General features: G+C 36.6%; 2 protein-coding genes across 4 annotated transcripts in view; one reads left to right on the top strand and one right to left on the bottom strand.

Annotated features, from left to right (window-relative positions):
- Window positions 1–24292, bottom strand: part of LOC135079823 (phospholipid phosphatase 2-like) — a 139858-nt gene that overhangs the window by 93801 nt on the left and 21765 nt on the right. The window lies entirely within an intron of this gene.
- LOC135079822 (phospholipid phosphatase 2-like) overlaps window positions 1–24292 on the top strand; it is a 130921-nt gene that overhangs the window by 49770 nt on the left and 56859 nt on the right. The window contains exon 1 of one of the 3 annotated variants that reach the window (XM_063974436.1): window positions 13355–13444. The exons of the other annotated variants lie outside the window; for them this stretch is intronic. Within the exon in view, the coding sequence (XP_063830506.1) occupies window positions 13397–13444 (48 nt within the window). The 5' untranslated portion in view covers window positions 13355–13396. Of the gene's footprint in view, window positions 1–13354; window positions 13445–24292 lie in introns of those variants that run through there. 3 annotated transcript variants of the gene reach the window in all.

The raw sequence follows: 24292 nt of genomic DNA on the forward strand, positions 1-24292 counted from the left end.
GCCAGGGGGGACAACAGGATTTCGAAATCCTGTTGGCTCCCCCAGGGGGGCCAAGCAGGGGGGACAACAGGACTGCACCATTGATTTTATTTTTGTAGTAACTAGTAGGTACGCTGGTACATATTAATACCTACTTTGTGATAGATAAGTTAAGAGACGATTGTCTTTCAGAATAGTTGACCTTCATTGGTTGGGTTTTTATGGTGATCAAGCTGTAGATCCTGGCTACACAGGAGTTGACTTGCAGCGGTGGGAACGAGAAGTGGGAATAGTCCCGTTTCAGAATAGTTTACAGCACTACTTCCCAGTTTTGCTTACGTGAGCGAAAACTTACACAGCGAAAGAGTCTTCTTATTGATTTATTTTTCCTAATGCAATGAAAAGGGGGCTTTCCCCTAATATCTTAAGGAAAATTGGACCCCTCGCACTTCCCTAGCTAGAGTGGGCATAACGTTTTATTGGCAATTGTCATTATCATCGTGGATGTAATGAAAATACGGGACGTGATGAATAGGGGGGCGTGAAAAATAAAAATAAAGGGAAAAATTTGAAAACAATCCCCCATTTCCTATTTTTGAAGGAACCAAGAAGTGGCGATGTAGATACAGTCAACTAATCTAATTTATTGATTATTTAACTGGTTTTTAAATAAAACCTTTATATTTAACTCATCTTGTTCACATCGGCATTTACCCGAGCCATTTAAACTGCTCACTGGGTTTACTGTTTAGAACTACTCATTAAACCCAGTTACTACAAACGATGCACATGTATTTGACCCAAAAGTGCAGTTTATTTTTACAATCATCCAGATGGCGCCGCCTTGCTGCGGCACCGCAATCTGCAGGATTACATCAGTTCAAACATACACAAACTACTATAATTTATTACGGCTACAATATACAAATGCATCCTGCGGGCCTAAAAAGGCCGCTTTGAGCAATTCTTATTAGATTCATAATATGATTCAGATTTAAAAACACAAAATGGCCACTTGTCGGCAATTCATATTATGATTCGGATACAATTCATATTCGGCAATTCATTTATTTGACAGTTTTGTATGAGAAATCGTAAAATGGTCCACAAAATAGGAATTGCTAATGTGTCAATTAGCAGAATCATAAGAAGTTACTCGAGAGCAACATTTTACAATTCAGCTAGTGTGTAATTTCAAAAAATAAATTAATAATGGAAGATTTAGGCCTCTAAGTAAACTTTTGGGAGCACGCCCGTATTATGGAAAGTGTTTTACATCGTCTAGGCTAGTATGGGGTGTTTGCAAAGGGTGCTTTTGACTTAGAATTGAGTAATATAATTAGAAATAGAAATGCATTATAAAACTTCAAAATATTTGTCGAAAAATGTGTACCTACATATACCTCAATCGATTCTTACAAGTATTAAGTAGGTACCTACCTAATTTAAATCCTATAGTAAATAACTATCAAGGTATGAGTCCACGATTTAGGGGGAGGGTTGAGGAGGGTAGGGAGAGGGTAGCTATATAAAAGCAAAAAATTAAACCGACTCCAAAAAACCTACACTAAAAGGTAGAAAAATAATTACTAATTACTTATTTATTAGAACGAATTAATATTTATGTAGGTATACCATGATTGATATTTCTGGAGTTGGTGCCAATATTATGAAACGTGTGAAGTTTGCCTGCACTTGCCTTTTTTTAAATAAAATTTAACTCATTTCTTGCTTTTTAGTTAACTAATTATTACCTTGATGTTACCACTGAAGGTAGGCAGTACATTGAGACCATATTCTTCATGTCTAGTGTAAATAATATTCCCTACAAAATACAGATCGGCAACCTAAAAATACCTTAAACCGTCAGCCCACCTTAAAAACATGAATACAACTGTTGGTCTATTTGTACCTATAATATTTAAAGAATTATCCTCCAACTCCTAAGCATTAAGGAGTTGTACCTACCATGTTCATCATGATGAGATGATGACTATCTGATGCAAACACTTGAATAACTTTAGAAACTATACTTATCTATAAAATTAAAAGAATTATCCTCCAACTCCTAAGCATTAAGGAGTTTTGCCTTCTATCATCAGCTCATCAATATGAGATGATGATTTCCAGGAGCAAATACTTGAATAACTTATGAAAAAGTTTGAAAGACGATATACGTGCCTATAAAATTTAAGGGTTGCCCTCGATTTCCCTAGGATCCCATCATCAGATCCTGACTTGGTGACAATGGGACCACCTCAGAAGTGAACCCTATGGAACAAAAAAAGAATTTTGAAAATCGGTCCACAATTGACGGAGTAAACGGTGAACATACATAGAAAAAAAAACATACAGTTGAACATATTATAACCTCCTCCTTTTTTGAATTCGGTTAAAAAAATATAATTAGCTGGATCACTATTCAATATTAAGAGGATATAAGTATTTTCTTTTATGTTTGAGTTCTATTTTAAGATAAATAAGTGCATAATTTTTTGAAGGACACTGAGTTTCCACAACAAAATGCAAAAACGAAACCTTGCACAATCCCTCCCTATCACACTAAGCGAATATTGTTTCTTTTGTCAATAACATAAAATAACGCTTGGAATGTATGTCAACCACTTAAAACCTTGATTTATCGCCTAAATCATGAGTTTAGTTCAAGCATAATATTCCGTGTCAAACAATGGTATTGTTTACATCATTAACTTGACCTTCATTATGTCGACACCTAACTTGTTGCCAGTCGTAAATAAAATAGTGAATTATTTTTCATTTCTCATTTTTGGCTTCTAAACTCAAATATTTTGATGTTATTAAATTACTTTTATTAATTTAAAACAAGATATGAGGTAATTGTTCAAGATTTTCAGTTTAAAATGTAAAAAAAGTCGTAGAAATGATAACCGGTAAAGTACGGTTTTTATTATTCACATGTGGCAACATAGACGCCGAATATGAATCTGCGGATGAATTGAATTGCGGCAATTCTGCCAAAATGTAAGACCATTTTATGAAAATTAGAGGAATTGCTTATGATCTGCTATGAATTCTGGAAATGAATTCCTTTTAGCAATGTTGCGTGATTTGGCCTTTTTAGGCCCGCTGATCAATGATGTAGTTAATAATAATGATTTTTGTTTTGTTACAGGTACGTATCTGCATATCCTGCTACAGGTTTTTTCATTTGGTCTTATCCAACCTAACTTTTCACGAATTTTGGTAACACATAGATTGGAACTTGGTAAAAGGTCATGGCTTCAATTTGACGCAAAATATAGGTTTTGACATGACATTATACTTAGTATGATTTCCGTAATTAATTAATATTTTATTCCTCAATATAACGCGCACTAAAGACTGACAGGACAGACCAAAGCCCAGGCGAAGTAGCGGGCAAAAGCTAAGTTGATGTTATATTATCAAAAACAGAGATAAAATTTCGTATCTCGATTCAATCTCAGGCGTAGATTCTGACCTGTGTTTGATCTAAATATTAAAGTTCAATTAATCAAAGCCTCACTCTACGTTTGAGATTGACTCTTCTTTAAGTTGCGTAGGTACGAAGCTCACTTTGTTAGACAATATGTCTGCCCGAGATTCCCGAAGTATTAACTATCAACAGTAAAGTTTAACTAGTGACACGTGTAATGAGTGATTAAGTTTGTACACTTGTTAATTATGTTTGCCATTACTGGACAACTGACTGAACGTTAAGTAGATGATGTGTCGGTTTGTTCATCTATTGTAGTAGCGAAAATGTAAATGGTTGGTTTTTTCCGCAACCTAGAGTCATGGACGTTACTAGAGTATTGTGTATGAGTTTATCTGTATCTTGATAAGTTTGAAATCTTTATTGCTTATCTAAGTGTCGTGTACTTAAATCTGTACTGAAAGGTCATGGGTTTAATTCCTACTTGAAGCGATCGATGTTTAGTCCAGTCAATAAAGCATTATAGATGGAAAACTGTAGAACACAATTTCTGACTTCAGGACTTTATTTAGACTAGTTAGGAGGTGAACATAGCAAAAGTCCCCGCCCTTAGCCCTTGAGCCGGCGGGGAGAGGGGGGTTTAAAGGTGCCACTTTTCGGTTTTTCGCTTAATCCTCGGAAACTATGCGTCCTAGTGACATGACTACTTTGAACCAAAAAAAGCATATTCAATTTGCTACAGGTGAGATTGACAAGTTTTTCTATAAATTGTATAGTTTTCGTGGCATCTGCTCTAGAAGGTCTGTAATATTGGAAATTTTATTTTTGTCTTACATGTTCCCATCAGGAGAAAATCTACTAAATCAACATTGAGCAATCATTCTAGACATGCGGGAGCATGTTAAGCCTAGTACCAGGGAGGGGACTGCACCGTGCGTATATTTAGACGAACCACTTTGAGCCACTTTTGACTCCTCATCACTCAAAAACTACTGTGCATTAACACTTCAAATTTGGCTCATGTGTTGAGACTTGCAAGATATACATCAGTTTCAAATTTCATAAATATGCCTCAAACGGTTCTTTAGATATTGACGTCCAAAAATCTACATGTCTGACCTGTAGACCAAATTCCAACCACTTCCAGATGACCTCGAAGGTTCAAATTTGGCATCCAGATAGGTAGTTATGTAAATACAAAGGAACAAATAAAAATCCAGTAAATTTTAACATTTCACATGTGATAGATAGATTTTAGTGCTCTAAATATCGATTTTTGAACGTCAATACCTAAATAACCGTTTGAGGTATATTTATGAAATTTGAAGCTGATGTACATCTTGCAAGTCTCAATACATGAGCCAAATTTGAAGTGTTAATGCACAGTAGTTTTTGAATGATGAGGAGTCAAAAGTGGCTCTAATTGGTTCTTCTAAATATACGCACGGTGCAGTCCCCTCCATGGAACTAAGCTTAACATGCTCCCGCATGTCTATAGTGTTTGCTCAATGTTGATTTAGTCGATTTTCTCCTGAAAGGAACATGTAAGACAACAATAAAACTTCCAATTTTACAGACCTTCTAGAGCAGATGCCGCAAAAACTATACAAGATATAGCAAAACTTGACGGTCTCACCTGTAGCAAATTGAACAAGCTTTTTTTGGTTCATAGTAGTCATGTCACTAGGACGCATAGTTTCCGAGGATTAAGCGAAAAACCGAAACGTGGTACCTTTAAAACCCCCTCTCCCCGCCGGCTCAAGGGCTAAGGGCGGGGACTTTTGCTATGTTCACCACCTAACTAGGCTAAATAAAGTCCCGAGGTCAGAAATTGTGTTCCACGGATTTCTCTCTACACCGTCGTTAAGGCATTCATTGACTGGACTAATTTATAAGTTTAATGAACATAATTAAGGACTAGCTACCTAGTGTGCTGGTTTTCGGGACTCAGTACTTGTTTTGTAAGCAAAATTATTCAAAAAACATAACCCTCCTTCTGACACAGTCGAGTAATAACAGAATTTCTCATCAAAAAGGTGATACCTCTGGTTTTATTTTAATAAGTCGTAACAATTAACATACTTCGCACCTTTTTTAGATGAACCGAATTTATTTATGAACATGTCAAAATTAACACAAAACTGAATAATTTATCTCCATTCATAAATTCAACAGCTCATAATATTTTATTGATTCTATAAACAAGTAGCTCTTTTCTCTAATCAATATTAAGATTGTTTATTCTATAAATAGAGAGGTCTATTGACCAACGCTTGTCATAACGATTGTCTGTGACATTTAAATACGCAAAATACAGCTTAATATTCGACCTTATATCTATAAAGGTAAGGTCGTATATGGTCAACTTCATCACAAAAGATACAGCACAGAAAATGACAGTTACTAGTTATCAGCCTGACACATTTCGCGGCGACGTCATTAGCGAACAATGTTTACGTTTAAAGCCGAATTTACACAACAAATGTTATATAAAAAGCTAAGCAGCCACCATGAATAAACCATGAACTAACTGTTTGACGATTTTATTGTTATCGGTCTTATGACAAAGGTTCTCAAACATCCCAAATCCCAACACCACCCTGCCCTGGTAAGTTAGTAAACTTTTGAGAAAAAGTGGGGCAAATCCTTTGACTGGTAAAACTAAGATTGATACTTGTAACTGAAAGATTACGGGTCTCATGCCCGTATTCACAAACATTACTATGAGGTCTCACAGTGCGCATGGACGCACAGGGTGACACGTGAACCAATCATAGAGCTCTATTCAACGCTGTGCGTTCGATTTGCTGCTTCACTTAAGCAAGCATTGTTTGTGAATACGGGTGTCAAACTCGAAATCTATGTGTAGTATATGACGTCTGAGTACTTACAGTTTGATGTTTCGGCTGTGGTCACAAACCGACTCTTCATAAGCGACTACGATTGTAGCAACAGAACTGATAGGTACGTCAAACTGTCCTATTTATGTCCTAAGTAATAAAAATGACGTAATTGAGTCCCCTCTCATTTTCAAAAAGGGCAAAGCAAGTCACAATCTTATAAAATTTTAACAACAATAATGCAAAAAAAAACAGATTATTTCTATCGTTCTTTTAAATGACATTTCCATAAAAATCTTGGGTATGACATTTTTTATGTCACTATAAATGGTCCGCATGTTGGGAACCGCGGGCCAAACGACCGAGCTACGGCTTGGTGCAACATTAGGTTAAGTTTACGGCCGTTCGATTGATTGTGGAGTGCTTATACTACTGTCCCATTACGTACGAGTCGACTTTAACAAGGTTCAATGTTGTTGTTTACGTTAAAGTTTACGGTATCTATAAATTGTTTTCAGTTTGAGTCTTCCAGCGACTTGGAAAAAGAATTTAAAAACTAAATCCGGTGATTTCGCCCATGAACCAAGTTAAAAGTGGGAAGACTCTCCACCTTGACTCTGCAACAGATTTTAAAGTGTGTGAAAAGATTTATTATGTTGATTAAAATATGTAATCTTGCTAAATTATTAAAACAATAAAAACAGCAATTTAAAAATAAACGGCATGTGAAACACTTCCCACTTTCCAAAAAAAAAAAGGTTGTTAAATACCTTGTAACTAAAAAAATACATTCAAATGTAAAATACATTTTATCAAATCTTTTGGGTCTCCCAACAGTCCCACTGTTGAACCCTATAAATAAAATCCGTAGGTATGTTGAGAACCGCCGGCCAAACGACCAAGTGTACGGCTCGGTGCAACATTAGGTTAAGTTTACGGCCGTTCGATTGATTGTGGAGTGTTTACTGTTTATGTTTATGCAGTCCCAAGCGTAGAGTTGACTGCAACAAGCTCCGATTGTTTACGTTAAGTGTGGAATTACCAAAGATTTCTCACCTTTTACTCTGCAACCGATGTAAGTGTGGGATAGTCCAGTCAATAAAGCATTATAGATGGAAATCCGTGGAACACAATTTTTGACTTCGGGACTTTATTTAGACTAGTCAGGAGGTTAACATAGCAAAAGTCCCCGCCCTTAGCCCTTGAGCCGGCGGGGAGAGGGGGGTTCAAAGGTACCACTTTTCGGTTTTTCGCTTAATCCTCGGAAACTATGCGTCCCAGTGACATGGCTACTATGAACCAAAAAAAGCTTATTCAATTTGCTACAGGTGAGATAGTCAAGTTTTTCTATATCTTGTATAGTTTTCGCGGCATCTGCTCTAGAAGGTCTGTAATATTGGAAATTTTATTTTTGTCTTACATGTTTCCATCAGGAGAAAATCGACTAAATCAACATTGAGCTAATATTCTAGACATGCGGGAGCATGTTAAGCCTAGTTCCAGGGAGGGGATTGCACCGTGCGTATATTTAAACGAACCAATTGGAGCTACTTTTGACTCCTCATCACTCAAAAAGTACTGTGTATTAACACTTCAAATTTGACTCATGTGTTGAGACTTGCAAGGTAAACATCAGCTTCAAAATTCATAAATATACCTCAAACGGTTCTTTGGGTATTGACGTCTAAAAATCTACATGGCTGACCTATAAGACCAAATTCTAACCACTTCCAGATGACCTTGAAGGTTCAAATTTGGCATCCAAATAGGTAGCTGTGTAAATACAAAGGAACGAATAAAAAACCAGTAAATTTTAACATTTCACAGGTGATAGATAGATTTTAGTGTCCTAAATGTCGATTTTTGAACGTCGATACCTAAATAACCGTTTGAGGTATATTTATGAAATTTGAAGCTGATGTTTATCTTGCAAGTCTCAACAAATGAGCCAAATTTGAAGTGTTAATGCACAGTACTTTTTGAGTGATGAGGAGTCAAAAGTGGCTCCAATTGGTTCGTCTAAATATACGCACGATGCAGTCCCCTCCCTGAAACTAGGCTTAACATGCTCCCACATGTCTATAATGTTTGCTTAATGTTGATTTAGTCGATTTTCTCCTGATGGGAACATATAAGACAAAATTAAAATTTCCAATATTACAGACCTTCTAGAGCAGATACCGCGAAAACTATACAAGATATAGAAAAACTTGACTGTCTCACCTGTAGCAAATTGAATAAGCTTTTTTTGGTTCATAGTAGCCATGTCACTAGGACGCATAGTTTCCGAGGATTAAGCGAAAAACCGAAAAGTGGTACCTTTGAACCCCCCTCTCCCCGCCGGCTCAAGGGCTAAGGGCGGGGACTTTTGCTATGTTCACCTCCTAACTAGTCTAAATAAAGTCCCGAGGTCAGAAATTGTGTTCCAGGGATTTCTCTCTACACCGTCGTTAAAGCATTCATTGACTGGACTAGGAAGAATTTTCTTGTTATGTTATACTTGTGAAGCTGTTAATATTACCAATATTACCAACAACAAAAATATTAGGGAAATACCGTTGTATTGTTGTTGTTGTAATAGTATACGATAACCTCCTGATAACTCCAGGTACTTTTTGCTGAATTTAATAAGTGAAACATTTAAATTTAGTAAATGGAAAATCTATTATTAACATGGTTAAAAATAAATACAAAAAACATACTAAATAAACCAGTAAATCGGTATAGCTATTTACACCATAATTATGGTATTTGCACTGCAAAACACACTAATAAGCAAAAATTTTTGGGTTAGTAGTAAGTAGTTTCGCACGAATGTGCGAAACGTCCCCTTTCAATAATAATATTTTTCTAGTAGGCGTTTCGCCCGGATATATGTATGTATTAAAAGTATTAAAATCGCGTGCGAATCGACTCCTTCAAGAACTAGTAATCTCATACTACTTAGTTCTCGAAGGAGTCGATTCGCGCGCGTTTTTATTACACCCGGGCGAAACGCCAACTAAAAAATATTATTATTGAGATGGGTCGTTTCGCACATTAAATTTTGTGCGAACGCATTTCGTGCGGAACTACTTTTAACCCAAATTTTTTGTTGACGTCCTATGAGTAGTACAAAGGCAGTTAGGGGGTTAAAGCGGGTCCTTCAACTTCACTCTCTCGACTCGGAGCTACTTGGTACAATTCCTGCCTGGATTTTCATCCTTTTTTGCGATTCTGTAAATTGTGAAATATACGACTCCTTAAATTGTTCTAATTAAGAGCAATTTAACAAGTAACCGCTGGCAATTTTCACGAATCCTGCAAAATGCATTCAACAAGGTTGCGTGTATGTACCGCGAATAATGTGTAATCATCAAAAATAACTGCATTTCACATTAAATGTTTTGTGTAGGTACAGATTAAATATAGAAATTAATTGTCAAAATCGTAAGTAACTGATGAGGAATTAATTACGAAACACGATGAGTGACTAAAAATAAACTCTATAAAATTATGTTTAAGCTTAGGTAGTTATTAGTTGTTATCCTATTAGGCAATACAACTAAGGATACGTTACGCGGTGAACCATGCTTTGCTTAGGGCTTAGGAAAACACTGGTAAGTTTTCGATGTACAGTCATGAACAAAAAAATCTCACATGTTAACAAAATTACATGCAGTAAGGGCTTATTTGATGTGGATAAAAAAATCCTTATAATACACCCGAACTTCCTATTCAGAGAGCGAGCTTGGTCATGATGGATAGAAAATAGATAGACAAAAAAAAAGAATGTCAATTGACAAAATAAATAGTAGATTATCAAATTCCTGAACCATTAATTTGTGGATTCCCATGTTTTTATCCCCAACTCTTTCGTCTTCCCTGTTTTATTTTTTAAGCCCCTCCAAAGAATGCACAGCCTGCACCTGTGTGTAAATAGGCTTCCGGCGGATTCTCTCTTTCAAAGATTGCATCTGCGTCCTGGAATAAGATTGTTATCATCCCATTCGTTCAATTATAAAAGCAATAATAATAAATGTTTTAGTAGAGACACAGAATTTAAGAGACTTCGACTAAGATGTCAAATCCGCACTGTAAGGAAAAAAAACATGATTCTTATGAAAAAGTTGATACATTATATTCACTTACCATCAGGTGATCTGTCTGCTAGTTTGCCTCCTGTCACATAAAAAAACACACAAAAATAGCAATAAAAAAAAATGATGAAAAATTATAGGTCGCTTTTGTCGCTGACTGTACTTTAATTAAGTTACGTGAGCAGAAGTCGGTCAGTGGCCGAGTTCACGTCAACAAACCATAAACATCTGTCTACAAACGTCTAGTATTGTCTATGGACATCGTCTGTTTCCAACCATAGACTAGAATAAATTGGTATTCCGATTCCTAGTACGACTCTTCTGGTCACTGAGTCACGAGGAAGGATTCGTACCAAATTAGTTTTCGGTAGGAATATCTAATAATAGCAGAATTTACATTTATTTAAATATGACTGGATTAAATTAACGGAATCAGCATGTATCTGAAATAGGTTATGTTATTTTTGTGTAGAGATTTATGGACAACATTCAGAGTAACGTCATGATAGTGAACTAAATACATTGCGGCTTAGTTCGCGGTTATAATACCTATGTATAACATTTCTCAACAATGATGATGATAATTATGTGTTGTTGATAGCACATTACACTTTCCTTAAATCAGTACATGTTATTATTTTCGTAAAAAACGTATAACATTTGCTATAAGGAATCGTTGACTCTACTTATTTATTTTTAAGGACTAGGCAAGCTATATTTGGGTCGTGTGTAACCGTCCTGGAAAGGGCCTAAGTATTGAATAAAAGATTTGATTTGATTTGATATTCATTTATGTATTATAGTAAAAAACAAAATCTGAAAAAGTTTTCTTATCTTGATGATAAATAAAAACTTTCTTTGACAAAACATTATTCAACTTAAACCGCGGATAAAAGATAATTTTAGTTTTATACTAAACGACGCCATTAACTTTACTGCATTTTAAATGAAAGGAATGGCTCCATACATTAATAAAAACAGCACAATTATTAATGAATGGAATCCGTCTAAATATTAGTGCAGTCGGTTAATTACCCGGCCTTGAATCGCGTGTCAGCTGTCTTCCCTGATGAGTTCATACGGCAAGTGCAGCTCGAATTCAAGCTGGGTTCCGTAGATAAACTTATCACACTGCGCCGCGCTCCGCTGCGGTCCGCGTGATTTCATATAAAAAATCCCGCGCGCAGACGCGTTGTCAGTGTGTTGTGCCGCGCGTATTTTCTATACAAACTGAGGTACTTGCATACAATGATTAAATCTGTCGTCCCGCGTACCGCGGCGGAGCGCGGCGCAGTGTGATAATCGCCTAACGGTAGGTACATAAGGTGAACTTAATGCCATTCGGCTTTCTCCTCCAGTTGACCTTAGGGATAAACTGAAAATATCGCTCTACCTGTAGTGGGAGGACCTGGTCCGACATAGCCCACAGAATTTCCAAACTTCTGTAGCCGGGGCACAAAGGTGGTGGTCGTTGGGACATACATTTTTCTTGTAGCAACCCCGTGGTCGGAACGGAAGACTGGTGTGGACAATCCTTCCACTCGGTGGACGATACAAGACAGATCGTCCGAGGTTTCTTATTGGCACATGCGATGCGTCATTTGATCATATGGTAGCGAATGACCGACAAATGTCAAAAAACTTACAAGAAACAAGCTATCTTCAAATTCTCGAAATATATCTTCAAATAGTTGTTTAAAATATTAATAACTAACTAGTTCGACTAGAGAACCCTAAAATTATCGCGTTTCTGTGGCAACTCCTTGTCCGCTAATTTCTAGCGAGTGGTTAAATTGCCGTTTCCTGGTGGCCAGGCGGCTTATCTTGGGATCGCTTGTGGTTAATTTTAGCCAGACCTATAACTGAACGTTATTTTAGATGTCATATTTAAGATTAGCCTTTGCCCGCGGTACAAGTTGAGTATTTCAGTTCGTTAAAGGAAGATGCTTTTGCACATTTACAGGATTCCTGCCCATGCCCTTACCCTACTGAGTTTCTTGCGCTGCTTCTTCTCAGCACTGTAGCCTTATTCACGTAACAAAACTTCAACGACAACAAAACACTGAGTTGCGATACTATCGAGTAATTGTTCTATCAAAATGATCCTTGTGTTTACGTATTTAGAACTGTTTTTTAATGGGACGACTTATGAACGTCAGCAAGATCTTGACTATCAAAATACGTGAATTAGGCTACCTAATTGTTGTCCCGAAGCAGTAGAATTAAAATAATACTAGATATTGTAAAAGCGCTTTTTAAAAGCCTAATTGCAAAAAGTAAATGACTTTAATCTAGACAAAAAACTTCGTGGTAGAGTCAATTTCCTGACGAATTTATGAGGCAACTGGAACGTATTGGTTACCGAAATAAACTGACATGACTTACCTTTTGTAAAAGGATAGACACACTGGAATTATTCGCATTCCTATTGGCCTATTTTTAACCATTAACTACAAAACTACCTAATATGGATTAATTTTGATAGAGATACGAGTAGGTAAATAATAATTGGTATTGTGGTAATAGGTTTATGTAGGTACGTTACGTACGTACGTAAATAGGCAGGGTAATGTTTAGTCAGATAATACATATTAAACAGAGTGGGTACCTATAAAAATGTAGGTACCTAAGTTTGTACACAGATTAACGTATTTTAATAAGTTTGTTACAAATTCAAATGTGGCTGAAATAAATTTTATTTCTTACACAGATTATAAAAGAGAGATGAAATGACGTTAGTAATGGGCAAAAGAAAAAAAATCAAAATATTTTTTTTAAATCCATATTTTAAACAATTAAATTTTACGCTTCATACCATAAAAGGAAAGCAAACACAGTCAATATCTAAACCAGGAAAGGTAAACTAACGTTTAATTAGATGACCTCACTGGTTTTACGCGACTCCTCACAATTTTTATCAAAGTGTGACACATACAGCCTATTGTTTGACAATATTATAATTATTATACTGTTAATTGTCGTTCAAGTGACAGCGTCGTAGTCGTAGTATAAAGTGGAAATTGTTTAATAATTTGGTATAATTTAGTAAGTGTTCTCTTAAAATGTTAGGGGCTAGAACATCGCGTTATAGTTATCAAAGCCTAGATGCGGTAAGTTTCTGCATTATAGTTTTTAGACTTTTTACTCAAATAAGGGGCTTCCCCGCAACGCTATCTGTAATATTCTGTCTAGGTATCACTTTTTTTCGTGCTGGGTTTTCGCTTTGGATGAGCAGGCTGGATAATCTAAATATAATAACTCAAAAGTGACTGACTGACTGACTGACATAGTGATCTATCAACGCACAGCCCAAACCACTGGACAGATCGGGCTGAAATTTGGCATGCAGTTAGGTTATGACGTAAGCATCCGCTAAGAAAGGATTTTACGAAACTCCACCCCTAAGGGGGTAAAACGGGATACACGCGCACGAAGTCGCTGGCGGCCGCTAGTTTAGAAATATAAAGTTTTAGGGAAATAGCCAGGTAATATTTGAAGGGCACGTCACAAATGAGCGGAAGGGGATTCAGTTCAACACTTATAAAGTTTTTATGACATTTAAATTATTAATTACAGCATGGCAGGTGGTATAAAACCAGGAGATGTTAGCAAATGTTTCCGTAAACTCTCCTATGCATACAACTAAATTACACTATTGAATAACCATACTCTAACATCGCATTCTCAATATTGACCCCAGAATCGGCTCTAAATCAACCGTATTAGCCAATCAAAGAGTGCCGCTAGCAATAACAATATTTAACGCATATAATTGTCCTATAATGACCGATATCGGCCCAACAAATGGACAGACTTCAAAGCGGTTATCGGATCGTGCACATAAATAATAGGTCGCCAGTTGGTCCAAGATTAGGGCACTTGGTTTTGTCTATAGTTATTTCAATTTCAATTTAATTGGTCAGTATAGGTCTACTGCTTAACTCAATCAGCCTGAGTTATGGGAGTGGCACGGGAAGGATGGCATTGACATTTATGACGTGACAGAGCATGCAAATCTGAAGTCTCACTAACGTTCGACATTAACAGAAACGCTCCCGTGCCGCTCTTGTAGCTCAGACACTGACTTTTTTTTTATAAACAACGTAGAAGCTCTTGGCCTGTATCTCACCTGATGGTAAGTGACGATCAGGCCGAAGGTGGAAGCGAGCTTCACCCGGAATCCTCAACCACGGAGGAACTGGCTATCCTACCTCTAACTGCCGGAACACAACAATGCTGTTAACATTGTTGTTATGGCGACAGACTTAGGTAAGATGGTGGTATCTAGCCAGGCGGACTTAGAACAAGCCCTACCACCAACCAAACCGAACAGAAAAATCTGCCCCCACGGAGAATCGAACCCGGGACCTCTGCGTCTGAAGCAGGTGGTCTTACCACTAGACCACAGAGGCAACTGAATTATGCGGTAGACCTTTATATGTAGGTCTAGTTCCTTTATAGGTAAGTTAGGTTGTAAGTGTACATCATAGGTCTTGTCAATAATACAAATACGTCTATTAACTATAATAAAATGTTTTTTTATAGTAACAGGTCCTAGCACACTCGTTAGTCTCTAGTCTGTTACTCCAAAAAATACAACTCGTCCTGTTATTGCTCAAGGCCCTCCTTGAGTGCCATGAGTTGTTAAGATCAACTAGATAAATCATAATTCCTATCCACGACATTTAAAGACTGGAAAAATACTTGTCTTGCGCGAGCTAAGTAAGCACAACGCCATCTGTTGGTGGCGTCCGGAATTTGACACGACCAATCCTGCTTTTATTTCGTTCCCCCACCTCCCGCGGTGACGTCAAGTCGCGAGGGGTTTATTTATGTTGCCGAACTCGAAAATTTTACTATCGATTGTACAAAGCTACATGAAATAGATAGTAAATAGGAATAGTATGGATAGTGTACATAGTATTGTACATTAATAGGGACTATACTATCGAAACCATTCTCGGATTCATCAAGCAGGATTTCGGTATGACTCGTAAAACCTAATAATGCGTCAAAAGGTAGGTATAGTCATTAATTGTGAACTATTTGACATTATCCTTCTAGAGTTAGGCTACTAGGATAAAGTGAACCACATTAAATATTTATTTATACTCTAAAGTACAATTTTATTAGGTAATTATATTAGTTTAAATTTTCCCATTGACTCTACATTAGGTACTTGACTGAAAAGTTGTAAATCAATTATTTTCTGAACACTGTTTTAAATCAATTTGGTACAAACCAACTCCTGTGTAGCCAGGACCAGCTTGGCCGCCAGTAAAAACCCAAACAGTGAAGGTTAAGTTTGTCCCGGGGGAAAGTTAAACTGTCATTGGACCCGCAACGAATTTAATCAGAAGAACATAGGAGGAGTTCGAAGTTCGAAGTTAAGGTTTATTTTACATATAGTCCTACTTACTATTACTTGAGTTACCAACCCTACTTCTTACATAGCTTGCTAAGTAAAGTATCAACTTGAATAAGCTTTAATTTACTCCACTATACAAATACCGCGGCATTCCTTAGGCGTTCGAGGCAGCCACGAGGAGCTGGACCGCATTAATATTGTCAGGGGCCAACAAAAGAGCGCTGCAGTCACGAATTTACTTCGATGCCAAACAGAGGTACTTAACCTTAGGTAATAAATCCCAAAAAGGTTCATTTGCGGTTATGTGATGCGATGCGATGATGGTGATGATCGCAAATGGATAATAAGTATTTTTTTCGTTTCTAAAAAAAATCTTGGCTATCTTTACATTTTTGGTAGGCTTATGTTTTATTAGTCGCAATACAAAATAAGTTTCATCTCTAGCTATATTAGTATTACCTAATTGGGAATAAGAGCCCTGAAAGGCTCATAATACTAATAATGAATTTTAACATGACTCGATTTACAGAACAGATGGACAGCTTTCCAGTTGAGTTCTATTATGATCATTGCACATGAAACTGTGACGAAATATAAATAACTCGATTAAATTCCATTGCTAGGAGATTTCCACTTTTAGTTTGGTCCATGTGCCAAGTCGCTGGATTGAATTTTTATTTTTTTTTCTTACGGCAACTGGGCCTACTATTAACCTTTAACTGGTGACCTGCCCGTCTCTCAGACACCGCATTTCGTTTTTTTGATTTATCTCCCCGCCTTTTTGTCGCTTCTCCCCGCGTTTTGGTACCTTCCGCGTTTGCCATACACTATCGTTCAGTAGGGGGCGCAAGAGCTCAGGGTCTCCTGTGTTGCCTGTGTGGAGCTTTCGCCGTCTCACAGACGTCAGGTCAGTGCTAATGTGTATTCTACCTATGCGTCTGTTGTTCGTCACCTCACAGTTAGTTTACACAACTTCATAGTGTTTGAGGAACGTCACAGCGGTGGTGAAGTATTGTATTATTTTTTATAGAATGTCTCACGATGAACAAACGAGGTCTGCCAAAAGAAGAAGGGTTCTTAGTCAGCGAGGTATAATATAGGAGCTTCTAACAGAGAGTGACGACGAGTGCAGTAATTTTGACGACGATTTATGTGATCCTGACTTCGTTTTAGAAAGTCAGCATGTTACCAAATCTGAGCAATCTGGAGACGAAACCAACACCTCCACCATTGAATAACAGTGTCCTAACGAAATAGGAGGGGTTGATGGATGAGGTGGAACAAAGTGTTTCAACTATTCAACATCCTTATTGGCCTATGTATGACCATATTCTATAGCTTAGCTTAGTCGATATTTTTCAGAGATAAATTCTTACGTCTTATATTACAATGTTTGCGACAATACTAATAAGGTATCTAGGGGCAGCTTCTTATTATCATTGGATAGCTCTTTAGTTATACCTCAATTGAAACTCCGGGCTTATAATTACTACCCTACCCCGAGAGCTGAGTTTAGTTGGTGTTGATGAATTACCACCTAGACTGACTTCTGCGTCGTCCCAAAACCATCCTGGGGTTAAAAGAACATGTGACATTTATCCTAGCCATGTAAAAAAACGTACTAGGTTCACTTGAACCTATTGTGATAAACCTATGTGCCTAAATTGCTGCAAGCAAAATTGTGATGTCTGTAGACGTGATCATTTCTAGTAAGTGATTTTTGATGATTGTAGTTTTTTTAATTTCTTATCTTAGGATAACTTTAGTAGCTGAGTTTTGTTGATTAATATCTAAACAATCTAAAAATAATGATAAGAAGGTCCCAAAGTGCATTTCTGAGGGCTAGAAAGCCCATTTTAGGATTCTAACTATTTTTTTGATGAAAAGTACTTTGCTCAAATAAAGACTGATTTTGTACCAAAAACTGTTGGTTTTTTAAACCATCTTTTTATATTATTTGTATAACTATATATTTTACTAAATGCCTGGCCTCAAACTTAATTTACGTTAGCCAATTTTTTTGTACATTAGTTTTTCTTTGACGTCTCTTAGACGTTACCTCACCAAATACGCACTGTTGACTTCAGGTCACCAGTAAAGGTTAAGATTCTATAGCAGATGTTTGTTGATTTGGTGTTTAATTTATTAATTAGACCCCTGGACCAAGTTATAACTGTACCAAGTCGCTAGAAGACTCCTAGTGTGTCCCATTAAAGTTACCAATACATACCAAATGTTTGTCGCACCTGTAGTAACTGAAACTTGGCGCCAACCTCATGTCCAATGGAAAGTCCATTTTGCCTTATTGTTAGGAGTAATCGCCGGTGATCGGCTCTCGGTCTTGTATTTCCTCACCCAGGGAAAGTAAGTGATTGGTCTAAAGAACTCCTGCTTTCAATGCCTTGGAAAGTGTGGACTGATGCCTTAACTAAGGTGCACTTACAAATGTACATTTATATAACTTTGATTGCAAACATTATTGAATTTGACTAAGGCTTTAGTTGCACCTTCTTACTTTGACTTTAACAAACGTCAAAAATCTGTCGAAGTCCATACAAAATGCACCTGTTATTGTTAGTTACTGTTAAAGTAAGATAGTGCATTCCAGCTTAAGGGTCTCTGACCAATTATAAATTATATATATACAGCCCATGAAACCAAGAGATGTATTATTGGGAGGACTAGACTGTTAAATCCTTAGACTTTTTCCGAAAAATATAACATTATTTTGATAAATAATATCTATTTTCAATTTACATACAATATTGTTTCTGACTCACCAGAATCAGTGAAACATCTAACCAGGAGTGGAAATAGTGGCACCAATCCATAGATAGGCTTTCTGATTCGAATCTTCTTGTAAAATTAAAAAAATATTAGTACTTAACTCAAATCCTACTTATAAACCCTAGTCCACTTCTCTGCGCTAAAATTCCCGTTCCTTATTTGCGATGAGTCGCGCACGCGCATCCAGTGTCAACGACAGTTTGACAGCTCCGCTTATGGCCTGACAGCTGTCACTTGCCTTACAAGTGCTGCCACCTGCGGCATTAGCATGCGAAGATGACCTCACTCTACGTGAGCGAGAATAAATATTTTTCTAATCGACATTTAGAACAATGGGATTATCTAACGATTAGCAATTATGGATTTGTAATTGTCAATAGTGTCACGTTGGTCTAATTGTTATTTTGCGATTGAAACTTTTTTGAGCGGGCTGGCTTACGAAAATAGATTTCAGCAGGTACATACCTACTTAGAATTCTATAACTGTATTCAATGAAAATCCTGCATTATTGTTTAAATCATAATTATTTGCTTTTGTAAGCAACTACTCAATGGATAGAGAGATAGACTTTCCAACTCAAAAGGTGATCTATCCTACACTTTATTAGAACATCGCAGGCTAAAGCCTGATTTTGATGGTATGACGTGGTACATGGTTGGGATGGTTCACCAAGCTGTTAGTAGGACTGAGAATCTTAGACGCCTCAGTTAAATAAATAAATAATCGTTTATTGCTAAGGCACGAAACTTATAAAGTGTGGCACCAAGATTTTAAGCAACAGAGGTCTACTTCACATGTTACAATTACAACCCATCATAGCCACGATAGCCGAACGGTGAAGGGGTCGGAGTGGCCGACTCGAGATCCGGGGAACGCGGGTTGGAATCCCATCGCCGCTCGACTATTGTGGTGAGCCCACTCGTAACAGAAGCTTATTTAGCTTAACACGAGGGGCTAATGGGACTATTAGTAATTTGGGCAATACAAATTGCTAATAATCTTTTTTTTTAAAAACCCTTTCGATAATGGGCGGAAACCAAAAATTGGTAGTGGGCAAGTCCAAGTCTAAAATTTTAGTTTGATACATTTTGCATGCGTGATTTTCCACTAGTAGGTAAGTAGATAAACTATGAGTCTTATGACTTAATATTGTATGCATGAGTGGTTTAAAAAGGGTTTGACTAATACAAATTCAAAGGGATTTTCCTTGGCTAGTGGTTTTTTGACCCAATTTGATCCGGAAAAATCCGCTGAGCGGGAAAGTAGACTCATACAATTCATGTTCATTTGCTTATAAAACTTAGAAGTTCATTACATTATTATAATTATTCTCTTTAGGTAATTCTTAGATATGACAACGCATAGGTAATGCAGTCATTGTGCAGGTGTATGTGTGTCATTAAAAATGCGGTTTCTTTGTTACTTTGTAGAAATCTATTAAGATTATCCTTTTATTGAAATTAAGTACTTTTTAGGGACGCTTCCCAACGGCTGAGAAGTAACCGAAAAAGCCTCATGTTTGTCAGCATTTTGTTCACAAAACTCAATTAAAAAACGTTAAAAAAGATGAATAACACTGAATTAGCCTCTACTGAAGTTTTTACATAACTTTGATATTATTGAAAGTAAAAATTAAAATATGTGGGTACAATGTACAAAGCTTTATAAATAAAACAATTCATTTAAGTCGCTCCCTTGGGGGAAGGTACCCAAAATGCTGGCCACATTGCTATTGAAGTTTGACTACACTATAATGTGTATTCGAGGGCATGATGAGATTTTTTAATTAATCTTGTTTCATTTTATAACAAAGTAAACGCAATCTAGATATAGGAACTTATTTTTAATTCCAAAGAGGCCTGCCTACGTCCTGCATTTAAAGTGGCAAAAAACTAATTCCCAATGCACACGAGCGGAATAAAAAATGACAATCGAATTCCGAATCGCAGATTAAAAATAATTGCAACATCGCAAAACGGTTACACCAGGTGGCGTATTGTTTAACCGGCCGTTATTATAACGGTTGACCGTTAACATTGTTTAACCATGTGACTGAGGACATGTTGGTGTGGGTAGTTGACGATTTGCCGAGATAGTGAGAAACCTCCGTGGGAACGAAGTCGTTAAGGTTGTCAACATGAGTGTTCCATTTTTTAATGTGTAAAAAAATGTATAATTTATATTTTTCCGTGTTTTTCTTGGGTGTGTGGGCGATTTTATTTTAATGCGTCATATATTAATAAATAAACGGACATTTAAACAAAATCTTGCAAAACTCTGCACTTTACTTCACTTCCAACTACCATTCCTTTCACCGTATTATCTTTAAATGTTATTATTATACGACTAAGAAAGTAAAACATTAGCGCAAATTACTTATTTAAAAAGTGAAATCAGCCATTAAATGTAATTCCTTATTAGTACCCCAAAGGAAATGTTATTCAAATAGAGGATATTGCTTATATTCATAAGCGACTATCGCAAAATGTTATACGGCATAATTTGTTAATTGTGGCCGTAAATTATACAACTACATGCTGTATAGGTACCGGCATAAAGTAGAAAGGGGCGGAATGACCAGTTGTATACAGTCACAAAACTCTTGAGTCATTTTATACTCCTTGTTAGTAAATCCTTTTTAGGGTTCCGTACCTCAAAAGGAAAAAACGGAACCCTTATAGGATCACTTTGTTGTCCGTCTGTCCGTCCGTCCGTCCGTCTGTCAAGACCCTTTTTCTCAGGAACGCGTGGAGGTATGAAGCTGAAATTTATATCAATTACTCAGGTCTACTGTCCCTTGAAGCTGTGAAAAAATCAAACTTATAAGCCAACGCAATCAAAAGATACAGCCGTTTATGCCGCAAATTTTCGACACTTGCAAGGGAATCAAAACCTACAGGGTGCTTCCTGCGAACTCAGAATCTTGAAATTTGGTACGAAGCAACGTCTTATAGCATAGATAAAGGAAAAATTACGAAAACCATAAATTTTTAGTTACATCACATAATATATATTTTTTTAATAATTTTAAACTTACTACCCATTTCCTCATAAACGCGTAGAGGTATTAAATTGAAATTCATACCAAATACTCAGGTCTATAATACCTTTAAGCTGTAACAAAATCAAACTTCTATGTCAACGCAATCAAAAGAAACAGCAATTTAAGCTGCATATTTTGAAACTCGCAAGTACTCGCAAGGGAATCAAAACCTAAAGGGTACTTCCAGTCGACCTAGAATCTTGAAATTTGGCATGAAGCAACGTTTTATAGCACACATAAAGGAAAAATTCCGAAAACCTTAAATTTTTAGTTACATTACAAAATATATATTTTTTATTTTTATTTAGAGTTTCTGTTGTACAATTTATCATTAGGTCATTAGACTCTATCTACTGCAGTAATACAACTCTCTCTAAACCAGAGATAAAAGGCCTGTTTGGCCTGCACTCTTTAGCTGGACAGACGGGTTGGGGGTCTGATGTTAGCATTTCTCCCTTACAAGAATATTCCCACCTCTCCTTCCCACCGCTGCAACTCCTCCATCTACAACTTGACCGCCATTAAAACCCAACCAATGAAGGTCAAGTTTGTCCCGGGAGAAAGTTAAACTGTCATTGGACCCGCAACGAAATTAATCAGAAGAACATAGGAGAAGTTCGAATGCAACTAAATAGAGTCCCAAACTAAGTAAAGCCTTAGTTTAAGTGACTAGATAACGGACAATCACAATTTTGCTACTTTCAAAGTTCATGACCTGACACAAATTCTTCTGCAGATTACACTAAGATTGGCCCCCAGGGGGATTCGAAGCCGCAACCGTAGCCAGCTAGTTCTTATACTCTATTGTAGTCCGTACATACAGGTGTCCCAAAATTAGCACGTCGCGCTTGACACCGGAGGTAGGTAGGGCCAACGCCGCACCGAACAAATCTAATTATGTCCATAGAAATATTTCATGAATTTAGGTACGAGTAGTATAAAAAATAACTAAAGGCAATAGGCACTTACAGGGCAGATATGTACCATCCTAGACTGCATCCCACTTAACTTCAGGTGCGATTGTGGTCAAATACCTGCCTTGTTATGCATAAAAAAAAGATTTCAATGTGATGGCCAAATATTGGAACACCCTGTATAATAGTGCTTCCAACGGTCAATCAGTTGGCGGATTAGAGTCAGTTCGTGACTCTATTTGATTGAACAAAATCAACATTTAGGGTTACGTAGACAGAAAATTATACTATTGTTGATTTGTTACGTCATGTCACAGACATTCAATTTTGTGACCACTTATGGCCAATTATTAGAAAACGAAAGTAGCAGTATGACTTCATATTTTCTACATTGATAACATCATTTTATTTTACTTTTACTCATATTGCTTTTTATTTGCTTTTCTTTTCTTCTTTAACCGTGAAGGCGGTTGTTTAAAGGTTCGAAAAGATGAAGACGTATCTTTCTATTTGACGTTTTGCGAAGGACTTTGGTCACAATTGGACAAAGATTTTCCATTTCATTTCATATTAGTAAGCTAAAGTAACGGGATTGAAAATATCAAAACCAAGTGTCCCTTATAAAGAACTCGCCCACTCTGTTTCGTGCTTTCTCATACAAGCGTTTTATTAGCATCTTGTAGCAAACAAGATTAATATAGGTAGATAATGTTTTTATGATAATTTTGTCGTTATCGTGGACACTTTTCTATCTTGGGATGCTGATATGATAGGTACAGTCGAGAGCACATTAGGGCCCTCGCCCACGGCGACTTTTTGTAGCGATGCAGTCGCGCTGCTGTAGCGTTAGTAGCGCGTTGGCATCACTTCTGTAGTGCGTTGCAATTGCGACTAACGCGCGTTAGTAGCGATGCTGTCGCGCGTTTCGTAAACGTCGCCGTGGCGCGTGGGCGAGTGCCTTTAGACTTACATTTTAACACCAAAATATATTATTTGTGTTTACTTTTATGTTAAAAATAAAATAATGTAATGTCATAATTCGTTTTTCTTTAATTATTTTCTTCTAAAATCAGCAAAAATAAAAATCACAGTTTCAATAACATAGCATCAACTTACCAAAAATATTGGGTACATAGATTTTTGTAAGGTACGTATTTAATATTTTTAATTTACATTAGAGAGTTGACACTTTGATTACTGTAATTGTGGCCTTAATTAAAACATAAAAATATCGTCATTTGAAAATAATTGGACCATAATTATAGTTTTTGTGTATGTATTTTAAGTTCATTCAATCAATCAAGTAAAGAATGACATCTTTAAATTACTCATATTAAAATAACATTACATTTAATGATCCCTACGTACAATCATCTTCATCGCTAATATTTGATTGCTGTATTGATTGATGAGTCAATTATCGTACAATAAAACACAAATTAGTCATAGAGTTAAACCACATAATATTCAATGAAATACTAAGAGACCCGTACTACAATTATAAAAATAATGATAAGAATTCAATTAAATCTTAGTAAAATACCCTGTCTAAATATTATGAGAACCTCCTCCTTTTGTTAAAATCGGTTAAAAAGGCAACCAAACCACTTCTTCTCAGCATCAGCTATATTTGGGACGTATAAGCGACTTCAAGGCGAGAGTGAATAAGAACTTACAGGGCAGATATGTACCATCCTAGACTGCATCCCACTTAACATCAGGTGCGATTGTGGTCAAATACCTGCCTTGTTATGCATTAAAAAAAAATAAGCGCCCTAAAAAGTGCCTACATGCTAATAAATAATTTGAAACTATGCTATAAAGTTTAAAGCTGCATGAAACGCT

This window comes from Ostrinia nubilalis, chromosome 17 (assembly GCF_963855985.1).
Source record: "Ostrinia nubilalis chromosome 17, ilOstNubi1.1, whole genome shotgun sequence".
Lineage (NCBI taxonomy): Eukaryota > Metazoa > Arthropoda > Insecta > Lepidoptera > Crambidae > Ostrinia > Ostrinia nubilalis.